The 21,430-nt window shown below is 32.1% G+C and overlaps 1 protein-coding gene across 2 annotated transcripts in view; it reads left to right on the plus strand.

Annotated features, from left to right (window-relative positions):
• LOC118183673 (carbonic anhydrase-related protein 10-like) overlaps window positions 1-21,430 on the plus strand; it is a 1,099,923-nt gene that overhangs the window by 894,855 nt on the left and 183,638 nt on the right. For both annotated transcript variants that reach the window (XM_085827194.1, XM_085827193.1), the window contains exons 5-6: window positions 8,607-8,702; window positions 13,171-13,237. In XM_085827194.1, the coding sequence (XP_085683320.1) occupies window positions 8,607-8,702; window positions 13,171-13,237 (163 nt within the window). The remainder of the gene's footprint in view (window positions 1-8,606; window positions 8,703-13,170; window positions 13,238-21,430) is intronic.

A 21,430-nucleotide genomic window follows, 5' to 3' on the forward strand; every position in this document is an offset into this window, starting at 1 on the left:
CTTTTATATTGTTTAACTGGTATAATTAAAAAGAGCTTATTTAAGTATTATCAAAGGAACTTCTAATCTGCGCTGTAGATGTGAAGCTTATAAAGTTTTGACAGAATTACCCAAGCTAAAACTCGCCAAAATCTGAGCTTGGGTAAAACTTCAACCCGGAAAACTTGTTTCAAGACCGGTTGCTTTTGCTCCCTGATACCCATTGATATTGTAATTTTGTTTTGCATATTTTCTTCTCGTGCAAAGATTTTCAATTTTCAAGTTACAATCAAAATTCGGAAGATTTCCACTAGTTATGGATCTCAGAATTAAATATCTAAAAGAGTTAATTAATTAACATTTTTATACAAAAACGGAGCTAGCCCAAATGGGCTATTAGTCTCAAAACGGCATTTTCCGTTTAATCACTATAAACGGCATATCACTTTTCAGATTGTTGCCACAAAATGTTATCGCACTATATTATATTTAAAAAAATTAAATAATGAAGAATCTGCGTGAATGTATGTATGTTTCATGCACTAGGAAAAAAAAATACGGTACCCAAAACCATCAAATTTTGAATACAATTGTTCTCCACCCAAACATTTGCATGTGGAAGCCCGAAATTTGAATTTTATATTTAATATTTTATAAAACTTCAATGAATTTTTTATTAACAAACTCAAAAATTTGAAAGTAAGCAATGGCAACGCTGTACAGATTAAAACACTGTTATATCCATCTTAGGAGACTGTCTATCGAAAATATTAAAGATATGCTCTTTTTAGTCCAAAGGGATTTGAGTCCCGAAGGACTTATTACTTTCCGTTTTGGCATTTTGCGTAGGACTCCTTTAAATGTCGGTTCACTTTTCAAACTGTTGCCACAAAATGTTAAAAAAAATATTTTTTTAACATTGCATTATATTTGAAGAAATTAAATAATGAAAAATCTGCATAAATGTAAGTACATTTCTCGCATTGTGATAAAACAAGGGTATCTAGAGCCATCCAATTTTGAATGACGTAATCCTACTGCGAATATGGACATCTGAAATCTCAAAATTGGAAATTTGGAATTTGTTTTATCATCGATTTCATATTTTGTAAAACTTTAACGACTTTTTGAGTAACAAACTCAACAATTTAAAAGCGAACAATGGCAACACTCTACGGGGAGTGAACCTTTTTATCTCCATCGCATCGAACTGTGTATCGGAAATTCTAAAGATATGCTCATTTTAAAATTATTTTGCGACATTGCTATTGAACTAAATTTTATAGTTTAAGTGCAAAGAAGATGATATTTAATAAATAAAGGTAACACACAAAACATTAAAAAAAAACGCCCCTTTGGACGTAATTTATAATCTGAAATATTTCAGTTTTTTTTTTTTTTTTTTTTTTTTTTTTTTTTTTTTAGTATTTTGTTATTTTATTTTTAAATAAAATAGCAAATTTTATGTGGTGTAAGTGCAAAGAACGTGGTATGTAATTAATAACTTTAACATACGAAACGTTAATAATAAAAATCTGATGTGTACACCACATGACTTCCTTGTACGGAATATTAAATTATACGCATTTTTTCTTGCATTTAATTTAAACTTATTAGATTGAATTAAACCTACATCGCCGACAACGAATAAATCACAATAGAATAAATGCATTCTTTACAATTCACACTATTTCTTTACCATAGCGAAACTCTGGCGCTAGGTTCACTTAACAGTATTATATTTTGTTCATATTATAACTAAGAATGCACAAAATTTATATCATTTAAAGAATTATCTGATCGTTGCCACATGTTACATTCAAATACTGTAATAAAGCTAGAACGATGTGTATAAAAGAAATTAAGCAAACAAAACAAAAAAGAAACAGTTTTTCACAGACGATTGAGTATTTCTCATTCAATTAATTCAGTTTTCACTTCGCGACAAGGCAAAAATACATAAAAACTCAAAATATCTGTATTAAAAATTACGAAGTAAATCTTGAACGCTTATTTCCTCGAAAAAATTCCAGAAAGGATTAAGCATGATTTAAATAATAAACGAAGGCGTTATCTTTGTTGTTGCGAAGCTAAGTTTCTCTAGATTGGCACCAAATCCTCTATCCTGCTGTTTCAATTGTAAACAAGAGCAATGGCCGCCATCAAAAACATTATTAGGCTTAGAGGCACTTAAACAATTTTAAAATTGTTGATAATTCTAAAAATATTGCACACAGATTTACTAAAGGCATAAAAACCTTAACCGGAAGATAAGAACAACATAATTCAATCATTTTTAAAGCAAAAAATGTACAATTTACAAACATATAAGAGTAAAGCAACTGAGATCACTGAGCCGGGTAACATAGTAGATATATATATAAATATATTTATATACGTTTGGTGCGGCCGATTGCAACCAAAATACGAGGTGCACATCTACATGTTATAGCAGTCCTATATACAAAATTTCAACGTTCTGAGGCTACTCGTTTTTGAGTTATGCGAGATACTTACGTACGCACTTACGTACATACGTTCGTACAGACGCCACGAAAAATTCTCTTCAGAATTCATTTTAAAGCAGTTTTATAATTTTTTTGGAGGAAAAGAGTGTTTTATTCTGTCCTCACGTACAGATATCACGGAAATACATCGTTAAATTGCATTTGAAAGAGGTCAAAATGGGATATTTTCGTTGAAATATGCTGCCTGAAACTCTTCGCGATTACAATACTTCCTTTTTACTTCGTACAAGGATTTGTAACAAGGAAAGGACAAAAAATTTGTAAGCCGTCTTACTAAGAAAACTGTAAATTTATATGATAAACTGAGAAGAGGCTGAAAAAAATAGAAAAATGTATGCCAACACTTACTACTTCGTCGAAAATTCTAAACACATGCTGCTTTTTAATTTTTTTCTAACTTTTTTATGTTGAATATGCCTAGAAAAATTATTTTTCGCATTAAGTGCGAAGAAAATGATGACTAATAAAGCTTAAAAAACAACAAAAAATGAGTTAGCAGAAGGGAATGCAACAGCAGACTTGTATATTTTAATAAGAAAACTAAACATTATGACGAACTAAGAAAAGCCTGAAAAGAAAAAGAGAAAAAATGTTTAACGCTGCATCAGGAATTCTAAACGCATACTGCTACGCCGCGTTTAGATTTTTTGTAATTTTGCCGTTAAATTATATATGGCGTAAATGCGAAGGAATGATGCTTATAATAAAGCTGAAACGACAAAAAAAGGTTAGTAGGATTGAGTGTAACAGCAGACTAGTAGATTGTGAGCTCATCGAGAGCGAAGAAAAACTTTAACAAATCCTTTTGTGCGACTGGTAAAATCTGAGTACTTTCAACTTTTTTTTTAATTATTCCTGTTTTTTTTGGGGGGAGGAGGGGACCTAAAGTAATAGGACGTAGATTTTCTTTCGTGAATGAAATTATAGTGAAATAATTTCTTTTTAAATTTCCAAATGAATTCTACACAACAGCTATATATTTTTCATGTTTTCTAAACATTTACTTTCTTAAATATCATAAGTGTGAAAAACGGATATCTTTTCAGTTACAGATCAGAATGCTGGAAAAATATTTTTGTTTTGTTATTACTAATCTCCCTCATCACCGAGTCTACGAATCTACGAATCATCGATTCTACGAAATTTATCAAGGCCAAAGAGGCAAAGTTTTGCGTGTGTCGTTGCTCTAGACCTTGAGCACTTCACAGCTTTGTCTTCTCTATTCCAAATTAGAAACCGTTAGAGGATGAGTGCGAAGACCTTCAACTCCTCTTTTCATATCATCAACCTCTCGAAAAAACTTTCAAATCGATAATATGTTAAGTGCCTCCATAGCAATACAAATTATTTCTTAAAATAACTGAAAATACTACTTCATTTATCTGACTTCCAAAAATAAATTTATTATCTGAACCGAAAAGGAAAAAGTAATTGATTTCCAAACGCATGGAATTTTACCTAAAATTGACGTTCTTAAAGTTAATTTGATTGACAAAACTTTTAACATAATGCAATGAAACATGCATGACCTTGATTGTTAATTTTGTCTTTCGCATTTCCTTTTAATTTTCTTAGTTCTTAAGTCTACATTTATGTTGCCAAATCAAAATAAATATATGCATAAAAGTATGACAAAAAAAAACGAAAAGAAAATCTGAAAAGTTTCAGATTTTACATTACGCCTACAAAGAGGCGTATTTTTAACGCTTTGTGTGTTACCTCTATTTATTTAATATATTCTTTGCACTTACACCATAAAATTTAATTCAACAGAAATAGTTCGCTTTGAAATCATTGAGTTTGTTACTCAAAAATTCTTTAAGTTTGACAAAATATGAAATAGATAATAAAAATATTCCAAATTAGGGCTTCCAGATGCCCATATTCGGTGGAGGAATACTTTATTCAAAATTTGATGGCTCGAGGTACCGTTGTTTTATCGCAGTGTAAGAAACATACATACATTTATGCAGCTTCTTCATTATTTAATATCTTTAAATATAATACAGGGCTGTAATATTTAGTGGCAACAGTCTGAAAAGTGAATCAACGCAAAATGGCGAAACGAAATTAATAGTCATTCTGGGCTAAAACATGTCTGTAGGTTGTGATGCAAATAAACGGCAACCCTGATAAGATGATAAGTAAAATTTCACAGAAATAAATTTTTGAATATTTTATCACAGTTTTTTCCACATTTGTTTATGAAATAGCTTCCTGTTTTTACACTGAAGATAAACAAAACTGAGGAAAAACTACAACCATCTAATTGTTCTAACGTGAGCATAATCATTTTGCAAGCTGTGTAGTAAAATGCGTTTTTAAAATTGAAGCCTTAAATCGTTCTGCGCACGATCATTTCAATTTTCTCCTACTGTTCAAAATGTGTTTTCAGGAACGATAGAGAGACGTACAGACAGAAACACATGCTTACAGTCGAGCATTTTAGCATGAAACCGTCATTTGTAGAAGAGATTGAGGTGGAAAAAAAAACGAAATTGAGAGAAGGAAGAAAAATCGTCTGCTCAAGTTAGAGGCACTGAAAAGACGGAGATTCGAAAGCAGAAACAAAACAGATTTTCTGCTGATATTCTTTTCATAATGTGAAGTTTTGTGGCGCAGAAATTTGACTTTCAGATTTTTCTTCGTCGGGGAGGATGGAAAATTTCTTCCCCTTCCTTCTTGTGTGCAATGAAGTACCTTAATCTGTATTTTTCTTCTTTTTCAAGCTTCGCATACTAGAGAACGTTTGAAGAGAATTTGCATTTAAAAAAAAAAAGGCTTTTGCTTTAAATTATTCTGCCTTCTACTGAAAGTGTTCGAAGATAAATACATGTAACTTTCATCGAACGATTATTACTGCTTTACGCTTAATTGCATTTATTTAAGTCTTTTATCTTAAAGATAAATAAAAAAATCATTTTTAGGCGATAATATGTTTTTGTTTTAGCTTAACGTAAGAATAACGGTAGATTTATCATCCGGTCGATCACTATTGCCACATTGGCTGAAGTTCTTGTCTTTAACCGGGAACTGTGTGAAGTAAAAAGGCTTCATTTAAGGGAATGGGGGTAGGTTTCTTTTCTTTCGAGATCTTATACAGTTACTACTTTCTTGCTTTGGTTCAAGGTGAATTGTGCAGAATTTACCAAGTAATTAAAACTATAGAACAGTGCAAAACAAAACGGCGCCATGGAACAGTTTTAGCAGGTATTTGCTTTGTTATCAGTAATTTTTTAAATGAATTTTTGGAAAATCTTTATCCACTTTACTCTGCGTCTTCATCGCTTTCGAAACAATCGCGAAAAACGATAGAGAGAGCGCTTAAGTTATGCTTTGAAATTTATGTACTGTTCTGTAGAGTTCTACACTATTTTAAAGAATTAATGAATAGAGCGCCATCTAACGGTTTTAGTAAGAACTGATAGCGAGAACACTACAATGGCGACGCGAACGTAAGACGAATGATGTGATTTCAAAATGTAAACTGTGCAGAAATTATTCGGTATTTTTATACGGTATTTTTATAAATACTTATTTGGTATTTTTATACGATATTTATACGGTACTTATTCCATATTTATACGAATAAATACGGTATAAATATCGTATTTATTTGCATATTTCTTCCCCTTGCTTAATTACATCCTCCTCCAGTTTTTTCAACATATGATTTAGAAATGTTTGAATAATGATGACAGTATAAAATGTATGCACATATAAAAAAATATTTTAAGTTAGTAAAAAGAATGTTACGAGAAATGATAAGTCCTTTGAAATATATAATATAATGATATTAGTCTTATGTACTTTGAAATATATAATATATGTTATTTTTGTCTGTATTATTATACTTGATTCAGTACTTCTACTTCACTCCTATAACTCTAACAATTATAAAGCGACTTGTCGTTATGTCTGAAATAAAACAAAAGGTCTTAGGAAGGTTATAAAACAACTTTTTATTTAAATAGAGCTTTTAACATGAACGCTCGCTTTTGTGTTGCAGTTTGCAACAGCTTGTGGAAATGCAAATTAAAATAAGAATAGTGAATTCAAAATAAACGTCCATCAGTAATCGAAGACTACATAATTAAGCTAAAATCTGGCTCAATAGTTTTTCGGCGTGTCTGATTGAAGTATCGGCGGCGAGAGATCGGTAAAGCCGAATAATTACGTTTAACTAGAGCTGATACTACGTGATGCTGACATGCTAACTACGTGATGCTGACATGCTAACTACGTTATGCTGACATGCTAACTACGTGATGCTGACATGCTAACTACGTGATGCTGACATGCTAACTACGTTATGCTGACATGCTAACTACGTGATGCTGACATGCTAACTACAACTACGTGATGCTGACATGCTAACTACGTTATGCTGACATGCTGACTACGTGATGCTGACATGCTAACTACGTGATGCTGACATGCTAACTACGTGATGCTGACATGCTAACTACGTGATGCTGACATGCTAACTACGTGATGCTGACATGCTAACTACGTGATGCTGACATGCTAACTACGTGATGCTGACATGCTAACTACGTGATGCTGACAGAATCTAACTAACCATGTAGCGTACATTGCCAGAAAATACTCTCTCTCTAAAAATCCAAAAATCTCAACTCAAACAAATAATTTGCGTTCTGGTGAAGAATACGGAAATCGGAAGTTATAGTAAAGACCAAAAGCATAATTAATAACTGGTTAACTAACATGAGGTACTCTACATGTCATTTAAGACGTCTCTTCAGAAATGCTGTACACTGCGTAGTTTTCTCTTCCCGATTTTCAAGTGAGGAAATTAGTAAAAAAAGGTGGGGAATACGCGAGTTTATTTTTTATAAAAAAACAATTGTAAATCTTCCATTGGTAGCGGGAACATAACTACGACGACGTGAACCTAAATTGAGTGACGTTATCTCAAATCTTTGTGTGAAGCTATAATACTGCCTTTAACAACATTGTAACATCTCGGGTACCATTACGTTTATTGAAGGATGGTGCAAGTACCTGAGAAATGGCATATGTTGAAATCTACTAAATCTAGTTAAGTGATAATTATTTTAAACTTTTAGTAATTTAAAATTTAATTTAATATTGGTTATCTTCTTAAATATGAATATTTATTTTAAATAAAATTTGATATATTTTAAGCTATACCAACGATGCTTCATTGGAAGTAACTTAATATAAAGCACATTTTTATAGCAGTTCGTTTAATTGTTCTCGTCAGTGTTTAAATTTCCATATTAATTAAAATCTTTTACAGCTGTAGTCAATCGTTTTAATATCTTCTAAGTAATCATACTTCTAAAGCAGGGATAAATTCCATAATTTCAAGTGAGGAAATGCGGTCAGCTTTTTATTTAGCTGTTTAGTTTTATCTTTTGAAAATAAATATTACTTTTATTCAGGCTTTGTCATTTAGCAATAATTTTTACGCTTTGGTTATTTAATTTATAAAATGTCAGAAAGTAATTTTAATTTAAACAAATATTTATAAATATATATATATATATATATATATCAGAGATATACATCAGAGGTTTGAATTGATTTCAATGTTCCTCCTCCTGACGAAGTGGCATTGAAGTTGATTGAATTCCTCTTCTTTGATGTTCGTTTTTCTTTAAATTTCATTCAAAATTTTTGAATTGTGGTATTGCTTTTTAGAAAAGTTTTGGTTTTAACATTTTTTTAAATTCTTTTTTGCATTTATAGGACTATTTCAAATTTTTGAAATTTATTAACTTGAATTTCAGTGTTTGGTCTTTATGAAAAATTAGTTCTATATTTCTTACTTTATGTCTTTGCTGATAATTTTTCAGCCGCTTAATGCGCGAATATACTAGGCATGTTTATATTTTGTTTTTAAAAAATTGTTTTGTAATTATATATACACATTTAGCTTTATTAAAGGAGGGGGAAATGATCTTCTAGCAATGTTGAAAGGCATACATTGTTCTAAAACTTATATCTATGCCCAAAGTCATGGGGCGTCATTAATCATGATGCAGTTTTCTTAATTCTACAATTTTCGGTAAATCTTTATTTTATTAAATAATGCAAATCATTATTTTGCAGCTGCAAGTCTACGGATACAATTCTGATTTGTATGGAAACATGAGCGAAGCTTCACAGATGTCGCAAGGCCTTGTGGGAATTGCTCTCATGATTCAAGTGAGTTTTGTTATTGCGAATTATTGTTTGAGGGAGTATAAAAATGTAATTGCAATTGATGAGAAATAAACATTTAATATAATTCTTAATTAGCTGTAACAAAACGTAATTAATCTATTAATTGTAAGCTAATTGCAGCCTTTAATTTCAATGCAACATAATAATTAAAATAATTGTGCTAGTTAATTGAAGTACAAAATAATAATTAACGAAATTGAGCTTTTTAATTGCAATAAAAAATGTCTTTGAATGGCAAAAAGCTCAAAACGTCTACTATGCAATTTACGTCGTTTAATTGTAAAAAAAATATTTTTGAATGGAAAGTAATCTCAAACATCTACCAGGCGATTTACAATTCAATTTCTAAAAATTTAAAAATGTTATTTTATTAGACAATTTTATAAGACAAATTTTATTATTTTCTCCAAATAATAACAATGATTGATAAATGAATTTAAAGTTCAAAAGCTTATTGATAAAACATTTTAGACGCAGGGCGAAATATCTTTAAAACAATGATGTCATCTGTCTTTTAAAAAGATATTTTTTAAAAAAAATCAATTTTATTTTATTCGAAAAATTAACAAAGATTGAAATTTAGTGCAACAATTGTCAGTCGCTACTATTTTCAATTTAAAGAAGGTTTAAAATTAAGACTAATATTCCAGTATCTTCTTGATATCGATAAGTTAAAATCGAATCTGCAAAGTGAGATAGCAAAGAAGATATTTTGTTTGTTCTTCTTTAGCTTCGTTCCAGACAAAATAAAAATGCAACTTTTGTTCTCAATTCAGTTTTTTTTATTTCCTCTATACATTTTTATTAGATTCTTTTACAGTAGTTTTAAAGTACATAAACAATAAATAGTAAATGAAATACAGTAAATCTCCTCTATATAAATCTTATCTAAATGCCTAAAATATCTAGATTAAAAGAGGTTTTGGTACTCTTCTGTTATCGGGACCGGGTTCAGAAATGTAGGTATAATATTTATGAATATAATGGGTGGATGAATCTGCATATATGTGTGTATACATACACACACACACATACGTAAGTACATATACATGTAATATATTCAAACTCAGAAGTAATGACCAGGAAATTGGAGGCGAAGGCAGATTAAATCTTCAGTTTTATTATCAGCAACATTTTGCGGCTACACACAAGTCGGCACATTAAATGTGCATGTTCCAAAAGGCTTACATTTTTTATAACTTTGTAGCAAGAAAGCAGTATCATAAATATTTATGTGCGTTACATTTAATTATAAGTAATGATTATGTCAAAGTTTATTTTGTGATATTTTATGATAACAAGAAACTTCCCTGAAGAATTATGATTATGTGAACTCTCAAACAAAACGATTGCTGACAAATTTAACAGAACTCTAAAAATTAATTTAAAAAAATTTCTATTTATAAATTATATTTTACAGGATCAAAATTTTATGATTTATGTTTTTTATTTACTAGTGCTTTAACGCTTTCTCTTTAAAAAAGCTTCTCTGTCTCTGCGCCTTTTCCTTCTCGAAGGGAGGGGGAATATGTAAGAAAAATAAAGAATATGTTAAAGAATAAATTAGCAACGTAAATTTCCCTTCTCTGTTCTAAAAATAGTAACTCTAAATAGTATTTCTTGACTCAAGATACAATTAGCCTTGAATATAATACTAACACCTGTGGATTAAGAGAATGCAAGTGTACAATTTTTTATTGAGCTGAGGATAACTGGAAGTGTTAAAATGAATCTAGTATTTTCTTATCTCAATGTTTGCAGTCCTTTGATTTTGAAAGTGCAACATTCAAAATATATGTTGTGAATGATCTGATTATATTGTTAACATTAAACGTTACATATGAATAGATTAAAAGTATTCCTTGTGAACAAGATAAATTCGTTCTGCTGAAGAGCATTTCTTGTGAAGGAAATACATTTAAGAAGGTAAGGAAATACATTCACATTAATAATACACAATTATTAATGTGAAATGTAACTCACTAAATATGTTGGAATGCAAATTAGGAAAATTCACTTTGAATAAAACTGTTATTATATACTGTTATATTAACTGTTATATTAACTATTATTATAGAACATTTTTTTCATATGGACTGCAATAAAAATTGCTAGGACTTCTGCTATTTACAAATGTAATTATGCTTCTGAAAATTTTCAAAAGAAATTCACGATTCTTTAACTATTTTGTACAGGAAATTGCGTGGCAAACCCTTTTCAGCCATCTTCCTCAAAGCACGGTAAAGGTCATGTGAAATGACAGAAATATTATTGGAAGCCCATTGGTCCATTCTAAAAGCCACTCCCTCGGTGGCTATACAGATGTGCACTTACGAAACATGCTGTCTGTACTGATATTAACCAGTTACATATTTAGTTAATAATCGTTAACAATTAAACCTGGAAACTTGGCATAGTTAACCGGTGAGTGAGAAAAAGATCATAAAGAAGGTTAATGTACTTAAATTAAAAAACAACGCTTAATTTATGTTCATATTTTCTACAGATAACAGTTCAGACATCATAACATGTGAGGATGACAGCATTTCAAACTTGCTCAAATTCAGTATTTTCAAACTTAAAAAAAAACTTTTTAAATATTACTAAATACTTTATTTGCAACACAAGTCTCACGTTATTGAAAACGAAAATACAAAGAAAGAAATGTAGTGATGGCACTCGGCAGAAAAAACCACGCACGTGACAAAACCACTTGGCACTGCTCTGCAAAAAACCACAAATTTTAACACAACGGAGAAAGAAATAAATCTTCATCTGAATGCCATCGTAGAAGTGGATTAAAAAACCACTGCGGACTTTTTATGCTACCAGGAAAAAAACTAATCAAAGGTGCTTTATTACGTTAAATTTTTCTGTCTTAGATAGAAAGTAAGATTTCCTAATGAGATCTTATGTTAATAAACCAAATACTTCAGAACTGTTTTCAAAAGAATTTCGCTGGATTCAAATTCAATTATTTCTAAAATAATGGTTTCATTATTTAACGTAATAAATGAAATAAGGTTTTTTTCTAAATCTTAAGTTTCAAATTTAACAAGAATAAATTAGCAAAATTGTACTGCAGGAAGCAAATAAAACTTCACCTTTGTACAACGAAATACATAAATCTCTTAAGAAACTATAGTTTTCTATGAAGGAGAGCAATTGCATTTGCTATTAATTTTGCCTCCATACTTGCATTTAACCCTTTCCGGCACGCTAACTTTTAAAGTCGGAGTTTTGATTTAAAAAAATGGTAGGTAGTCTAATTAGGCCTAGAGGAGTACACAAGTAAAATTTTGTGAAGATAGCACTTATCGTTTTAATTCTGTGGGCTTGCCCAAAATGGGCACACTGATTGAATAGAGCTTCGAAAAGAGTGCTGAATTGAGCATTGTTGTCGATGAACTAACCGATGAAATGCGAAGAAACAAAGAATACAGAATCTCAGTTGTCCTAGATTATCGGTGAGCCCAGTCTTGGCACACCAAGGGTTCGGCGTTTGATTTTAGGCAAGATTTCAAGGTAAAAATTTAAAACTAATATAGAATAAGGAGATTATCATACAGCCGAAAAAATAACATAGAAATTTCTTTGCGAACAATTCCTTTTATACCCTAAAAAAAATCTGGAAGATTTCTTTGAAAAATGAGGGTCTTATAAAGCTAAACATGGCTAAAATATATGGGCTGGTTTGTGTTGAGCTGCCATCTACTATAAATAAAGAAGGTTCAGGGTAACCTACAGTAACCTATAAATTCTTTTCATTCAAATTTTCTGTGCGTACAGAAGGAAATGTTTAGGTACGTCCAGACCGGACACACTGTGCCGCAAAGGGTTAAGCGGAAGTAAAATAAAATGAACATTCCTTCTCAAAATCCATTGCATTTTATGCAATTCTCAGAGCAATTGACTGACGCCTTCTTTGACCCCAACATTTGGCGTCATATATTTGGTTAGTTGTTATATTTCTTTCAAACTTCTTAAAAGTGGTAAGATAGTAGTACACAGTTGATTTGCAAAAGCAAATTAAGCTGACAATAGATCCTTTCGGTGTGCCAACAGCACGTGCATATCTGCAGACTGAGCGGTCATACCCATTTGTGTAACGGGTAAGAAGCAAAATACGTAAAGTAAATTCTAACTTTAATCTGTAACAGCTCCCATAAGTCTAATTTTTAATTTGTTTTTTCCCCTCCTTTTATCTTAGAAATAATAACATGCTTTTGATAAATCCTTCTTAAGTTGGTCATTTAAAACTTAAACCCTGTACATGCTCGTATATACACGTATTACAGTATTACACGTATTTGCATGTATTACAGCAAGTATTACAGTATTAATTGCTTTTTGCTTGATGTGTGTGTGACATACTTTGTACAGTATTAATTGTTTTGTGCGATGTATTCGTAAGAAATTTTTAAAATAAAATTATTTCTCTCTTCAACAGATTGGAGACACGTCGAATATGGAGTTGCGTTTACTTACAAGTCAAATGCAGCACATTATATACAAAGGTAAAAGTGAGTTTTAATTTTACAACAGAATCATACGGAAAATGATGAAATTTTACCAATTTCATCTTCTTTAAGGGCCGGTGTAATGCCCATAGCCTCAGTGAGGAAAAAAGCAAAAAAACACCATTTCATAACATGTCTTTAAATATTTTAATTCTGCTTTGTGAAAGGACTGAAAGAAACGATTTGCAGAATTCTATATTCTTTAAAATGCGAATCAAGTTGATCCAGAAGTAGTTTCTCAAGTAACTCATGAGCCCATGATCTTATGTCGCGTGTTATGTGAAAACAGAGATTTGAAAAAATTTTTAATTGGGAGAAGTGGAATTACTTTTCATACCTAAGCAATGAGTTCTGAAGCAGTTAAAATCATTGCAAATAGTAATACTTTTCCCCTGATGGTAAATTTATTTTTAACTAGCGGAAGTACCCGATGCCAGTTAAGTCAGATTGAGAATATTGTATCTAACAACAGAGAGAACGATACCGCTGTAATCTTTCTCTAATAACAATGCAGAATATTGTATCTAACAACAGAGAAAACGATACCGCTGTAATCTTTCTCTAACAATGCAGAATATTGTATCTAACAACAGAGAGAAAGATACCGCTGTAATCTTTCTCTAATAACAATGCAGAATATTGTATCTAACAACAGAGAACGATACCGCTGTAATCTTTCTCTAATAACAATGCAGTATATTGTATTTAACAACAGAGAGAACGATACCGCTGTAATCTTTCTCTAATAACAATGTAGAATATTCTATCTAACAACAGGGAGAACGATACTGCTGTAATCCTTCTCTAATAACGATGCAAAAAATACAAACACACAAACAGGCATCCTTCTTTATGTATATAGATTTTGTAAAACTTACATATTTTTGATTAACAAACTCTACGATTTGAAAGCCAGTAGTAGCAACACGTTTCGAAATAAAGTTCTTTTATCTCCAACATGCGAGACTGTTGCCACTTGGAAAAATTAGTGAGGAAATTAGTGTTTTTTATTACTATCTCGGCTGACTAAAGTCGTACGAAGATGGGAATAGTCGAAATGGCTTCCCACGAATTTTAGGAATCGAGAATAATGTATTTAATGTTTGGCAACGATAATTTATTTCATTTTAAACTTAGGACTTTTTTATTAACAACCTCTAAAATTTTAAAGCGAGTAGTGGCAGCACCTCTCGAAATAAAGCAGATTTCTATCTCCAAAGTGCGAGACTGTTGCTACTCCGAAAAATGAGGGTAAAAATTAGCGTTTTCGAAGTTTTTAATTAAAATCTCTGATTTTTAGCTCTTTTTGTTTTAGGCCAAAGGGGTAATTTGCCCATAAGGAGTATTAATTTCATTTTGGCATTTTGCGTCGCTTCACTATAAGCGTTGTTTCACTTTTCAGATTGTTGCCACCAAATATTATCTCTCTGAATTAAGTAAATTAAATACTGTAGAATCTGCTTAAATGTATGTATGTTACTCGCATTGCGATAAAACAACGGTACCTAGAGCCATCCAATTTCAAATAACGTAATCCTCCTCCGGATATGGGAATCTGGAAGCCCAAATTTAGAATCTGGAATTTGTTTTACTATCGATTTCATATTTTGTAAAACTTAACGAATTTTTGATTAACAAACTCAAGGATTTCAAAGCAAGCAAATGGCAACATTGCACAGAAACAAACAAACAAAAACATTTTTATTTCCAGCCCGATAGACTGTGAATCGGAAATTCTATAGATATGCTCATTTTAAAATTACTTTGCGATATTGCTCTTGAACTCAATTTTATGGTTTAAGTGCGAAGAACATAATATTTAAGGGGTGCTGGAACCCCAAAATCTTCCAAAAATTGTTATTTCGGATTTTTGCGTTTTCAAATTCTCTACACTTTTATCTTTCTAAAAATACCATTCTTTAATCTCTATGAAAATCTCTAGAACTGTAAAAAAATCTAGTTTTAATTTGCCATCTACTGCATTGTTCAATGAGGATTTTTACATAAAAACGCGTTTTCCTCCAAACGTGATTTTTTTATACTCAATGTACCTTTTCACAGGAACTACTGCTCACAGGTATCTAAACTTTTATGGTTTATTTATTAGGTTCCCTAATATTTACTGAAATGAGCTTTTTGTAATAAACGTAGAAAAAAAATTTTTAAAAATTTTTTTGTGTGAGAAAAGTGCTAAATTTTCTCACTTCTTTTTACGATGCCTAACAAAATATTCTGTAATTTACTCTAAAATTCAAAATGCTTCAAAAGCTCATTTCAGTATAATCAAATAGGTATACTTTAATTACAGAAAATTTTCAAGCTTGTATTTACAGCAGATTTGAAGAAAAGGTACATCGAAAATGGCCGATTTAACATTGTCGGTATAGAGGTTTTTGATACCCCTTAATAAATAAAGGTAACACACAAAACGTTAAAAAAACGCCCCTTTGGGCGTAATGTAATATCTGAAAGCTTTCAGTTTTTTTTTTTTTTTTTTTTTTTTTGTTGTTGTTGTTGTTGTTGTTGTTGTTGTTGTTGTTGTAAAGTAGACATCGACCTTTCCCAGGACCCAGAAAAGAATTTCGGAAAGTTTGGCGACGATAGCTATAGCAGTGGCTGAGTTAATCGCGAACAAACACATAGAATTATTCTTTATATATACAGATAAATACTGAAAGAGTTATCAAAAGTTATTTGTCTAGCTTCGAGATTAATACTTGAATAAACGGAAAATCATAAAGCGATCTTCCTAACCCGCTACATCTCATAGGAGACAATGCAAAACTCTATTGCATATCGTGGTCTTCCCTAAAGAAAATGCATCAAGGGGGATCCTGTATCCATCGACAACCCGTATCTGTCTTCTCATAGCTTTTTGATGAAATTTAAAATATTCGGCCCTAACAATACACCTTGAGTGTAATAGCTCATATAAATACTTATACCTCGCATGATTCAACCTTCACAAATATGCATTTATCATATAGGACTTGATATTCAAAACAAGATATTAACTTAACAATCGTTTCTCATGTTAACGTATAAATCAAATCCCAGGCTATTAACTTTTCTTCGATGTACTTGAATTTATTAAACAATATAAAACTTTAAAAAAAAATCTGAAAAGTTTCAGATTTTAAATTACGTCCAAAGGGGCGTTTTTTAACATTTTGTGTGTTACCTTTCTTTATTAAATATCATGTTCCTCGCACTTAAACCATAAGATCCAGTGCAACAGCAATATCGCAAAATAGTTTTAAAACGAGCATATCTTTAGAATTTCCGATACAGAGACTCACGCGCTGGAGATAAAAATGTTTTTTCTGCACAACGTTGCCATTGCTCGCTTTGAAATCCTTGAGTTTGTTAATCAAAAATTCGTCAAAGTTTTAAAAAATAGGAAATCGATCATAAAACAAATTTCAAATTTCAAATTTGGTCTTCCACATGCTCATATTCGTTGGAGGATTACGTTATTCAAAATTCGATGACTCTATGTACCGTTATTTTATGACAATGTGAGAAATATACATACATTTACGCAGATTTTCATTATTTAATTTCTTCAAATATAATGCAGGACTCTAACATTTTATGGCAACAGTTTGAAAAGTGAACCGACATTTATGAGTCCGACGCAAAATGCCAAAACGAAACTAATAGTCCTTCGGGATTCAAATCCCTTTGGACTAATAATTATTAAAATCAGAATTCAGTTGGCAAAGTGAGAGCAATTTCACTCTATTTGAAACATAATTTAAAAGTACCGCGTGGTGCTTTAGAAATATCAATCGTGGAAGCTGAAAAATAATTAGAGGCCTTTTTAATCGTTAATATACAAATGCAAGCATTCTGCTCATTTTAGTGGTGCTATTTTATGAAAGATTGCTCCCATAAACATTTCATTTCCCTTTAAAGAGCAGCAATTTCTGCTTTGTGTTAATTACGATTTGTTCACACGGGAAACTCCCGCTATTTTAAGTCCTATACCCCAGTTGGTTAAGAAATTGAAGTTAGACTTTTATTTTTCAGTCATGTTTAATTTAGCAACGACGCTTAAAAGCTGTTTATACTTACTTAGCAAAATACTTTTTAAACTCTGGGATTTGTGTCAAAGTTTAGGATGTCTTTCCGCTTCTTTTTCTGGTAATTTAACGAATTGCGTTTGTACAGTTCCTATGTGGCCATTCAAAATTGGATGGCCACAGAGGAACTGTACAAACGCAATTCGTTTAATACGTTCTTTCGTTGATTTCTTTGGTAACTGCTACAGCTATTTTGACTGCTGTGAGATATCGGTAATACTCTGTGTAAAACTTTACAATAGTGATGTTTTTCCGTGATGTTTTTGGCGATTTTTATGACGCCAATAATAGCCCCAAAAAGCAATGTTTCCAAGATGGATTAAGTGGGAAGAAAGTGATGTGATGTTTAATGAATAAAGTTGAATTGACAAATAAAAAATTTGGTCATCTGATTAACAAAATAGCACACTAATATCATAAACGGATAAAAGACTGAAAATGAAATGTACCGCGACACTTACATTCTACTGGGAGTTCTAAAGATATATCTTCAACAGTTTCAAAACTTGCTGGATTGTTGTTGTTGTCTTGTTGGAGGAGTTGGAGGAGTTAGTGAATCAGTGCAGAGGAGTCAAATAGGACCAAAAATATCCAGAGCAGCCGCAGCAACATAAAAAAGAAAACCTTCGAAAATAGATGAATCCTAATTTAAACTTAAATATTAAGGAATTCACAGTGATAAGGAAAGATAGGCTCACTGGTATGTATTTGTGGAGGCATTGCTTTCTTAGTTAAAACTCCAGAGCTGAAAATTACAGAAATCTCCCAGACCTCATCTTCTGCCAACGGTAACACCGAGGCTCAAGCAATAAATATTTTTCTTCCTAATCATACTATTACTATTTAAAAAAATTACTGGATTACAGAAAATATTTGTCGCCATGTTCGACAGCTCATTTCTCGAATTTGTCGTCTAAAACACGGCATATACAATTTTCCCAAAAGTAAATGTTTACAATAGCAGGCCGTTTGATATTTTTGGCGAATTTTATGACGCCAAGAATGGCGGCAAAAAGCGAGGTTGATCTTTACATTATGGTAACTTGGCGATTTTTTGGCGAAAATTTGGCGACCAACTCTTCTACAGCAACCCTCTATTTTTTTCCCGCCGCCATTTTGTCTTCACGAAGTAAAGACATGTTTCTTTTCTTTTTATCTACTGAACACTTCTTCCAACAATCTACTAGCCGAATTACACTTATGCTAGAAATTTTATCTAACAAAACTGCTTAATCATGACAAATATTCACTGCAAAATTAGGAAAAAGTGCACAATACCATACTCCTTACGCGTTTTTCAAAATAACACATACACATAAGCCATGTACACGCCGACTTATTTTTACTTAAAAAAACATCCCAAAATTGCACAAAAATGGCCTTGCGCACACTCTTCACTATATCCATGTACACTGCTTTTTTCTCATAAATTAGAAAAATTTCACGAAAATACATGACAATTTTCTGAATCTTTAAACCCGGTAAAAAGAACTTATATGAAATTACCTGATCGCGAAAAAGTATATACCCTTTCCAAATATGAACATTTCCACATATAAAATAAATAAAATATCCAAAAACTTTTAACTCTAAATCATCTATTATATTATAAACGTCACCAACGAATTCATACCGCAAACATTACAAGTACTTAGTGTCAAATATTTAAATTATTTCCATGCACGTTTACTTCAACTAAAACGTATACCAAATTCCTACAAACATAAAATTCACAAAATAACTATCATTTAATTAAAATATCACTAAACCATGCACACGTCGACTTATTTTTACTTAAAAAAAATCCCAGAATTGCACAAAAATGGCATTGCTCACACTCTTTGTTATGTAGAGAAATTATCTGATAGCGTTGTAAAAACTATGTGAATGATTTTATGATTTATGGAAATTTAAATTTTATTTTGATTCTGAATTATTTAATTTAAGGCTTTAATTTTGGGGAGAAACAGATGCTTCGGGAAATATTATTTAGTATAAATGAATATTATTTATTTTCTTTTATTTGCAAATCTTGTACAAACTTTTATTCATTGTGAAGGAAGCAGGGAAAGGGAGGCAATTTTCGCCAAGTCATGATTTCGCGCGCTTTAGAATGTTCGAGAAAGAATTTTCATTGTTAATTGACCTTAAGAGAGGAAAGTACGTGACGCAAAGGTCAAAGGTTGCTACTTGTCTTTCAATGTAAGTCATTCAGGTTTTTGGCGATTGAGGGTCTGGTTGTTGGCTAAGTGAAGAAGGGCGCGCATGCGCGATCACCCTTTTTTTCCGCATTCTGGAGTTGAAAACGAAGATTTTGCCATAATTAAGGGGGCGATAAGTGAAGCCATAGTGGGAGCCCGTTTGGTGAAGGAGAAGAAGGAAATTTGAGTTGGACACACTAGCTTTTGGCTGACTCTCGGACTGACTCGCTGATTTTTGGGCTTGCTGGAAAAAATGTGACTCCGAGAGGTGTTTTCCGGCGGGGAGCGGCAAATATGCTCCCCGGCCGCGTTTTGGTTAAGAGGCGAGACTCTCTTACTCACTTACTCTGGACTTACTTTTTGACTCTGGACTCGCTTAGGCACTCTCTGACTGACTCGCTGATTTTCGGGCTTGCTGGACAAAATGTAATTACGAAGCGGGTTGTTTTCCGGTGGGGAGCGGCAAATATGCTCCCCGGGCCGCGTTTGGTTAAGAGGCGAGACACACTTACTCTTGACTCGCTTAGGCACTTACTGCTTGGATTCGCTGACTTTCGGGCTTGACGGACTTGTTGACGGAGACTGAGAAAAAACTTGTGGGTGTTGCGAAGGAGAAAGGAAAAGATTTAGTCGGCATCGAGCAGTGCTTCCGGCGGGGAGCGGCAATTATGCTCCCCGGCCGCGGGTTTTCTCAAAAATGCGGAAAAAAAAACTGTTGAGCGAATAACAAAAAAATTAACAGAGACTTGGGTCTCTATCTGTATCGGCAAAAGTCAGGACGATGTCCTCTGAACTCCGACTTGAAAACAGAAGGAATTATGTCACCTTAGTCAACTGGAAGCCTGCGTTAGCCGTTCTCTAAAATGCCTAGCTTAATTGTCTACGTTTTCCTTGGTGGAGCTGAGAGTCTGGGCAGACAGCCTTGCGGTGTAAGCTGTTCTCTTGCTTCCAGTGGGAATAATTTTCTTCTATGGAAAACAGTAGCAGGCGTAAGATTGGACGGTATAGCTGAAGTAATTTATTGTCGTGCCGTTCGAGTCTCTGTCTTGCGGATTTGCCAAGTAACGTAAGGATAGAGCTAAGATATGAGCTCTCCTCCACTTCAAGATGTCCACTCAAGATAAGTATTATCTTCTTGGTGTGTTGGAACTTTAGGCAAGTTTTTCAAAAACGTCCTTAGCAGTAAAAACAACGTCGAATCTGAAATTTAACTCTCAGACCATCAATTTTTTCCCTTTCCTTTCTTTTAAATCACCTGACAAACCTTAAGTTTTTTTATGAATTTAAATGAAAAGACTCTCTGATGAGGTTAAGATTTTTCTTAGTGTGATATAATTGAATAAACTGATATTTAATCTGGAACCTCTTACTGTATGTTTTCTTTATATATTTAATATGAACTTTTCCTTTATATCTTGTATATGTTTTATGTTTTCGATCCTCTCACGGTGCGGTCCCGGAATGCATTTTTTTTCACAACGCAAAAATGCTGTACACGTTTCACTATACGATCACTCCCTTTAACGGCAAGTAGTTTCATATTTAACATTTAACAATATAGGAATTTCAGATATAACATGGTACCTAGAAGTAAAACTATTTAACCTTGGTCTCGAAACTTTTAATATAACATCTTCACCATATCCATGTACACACCTTTTTTCTCATAAATTACAAAAATTTCACGAAAATGCATGACAATTTTCTGAATCTTTAAACCCGGTAAAAAGAACTTATATGAAATTACCTAATAACGAAAAAGTATATACCCTTTCCAAATATGAACATTTCCACGTATAAAATAAATAAAATATCCAAAAATTTTTACCTCTAAATTATCTATTATATTATAAACGTCACCAACGAATTCATACCGCAAACATTACAAGTACTTAGTGTCAAAT

Source organism: Stegodyphus dumicola, chromosome 11 (genome assembly GCF_044657685.1).
Source record: "Stegodyphus dumicola isolate Sdum_Otavi_A_Nest chromosome 11, ASM4465768v1".
Classification (NCBI taxonomy): Eukaryota; Metazoa; Arthropoda; class Arachnida; order Araneae; family Eresidae; genus Stegodyphus; species Stegodyphus dumicola.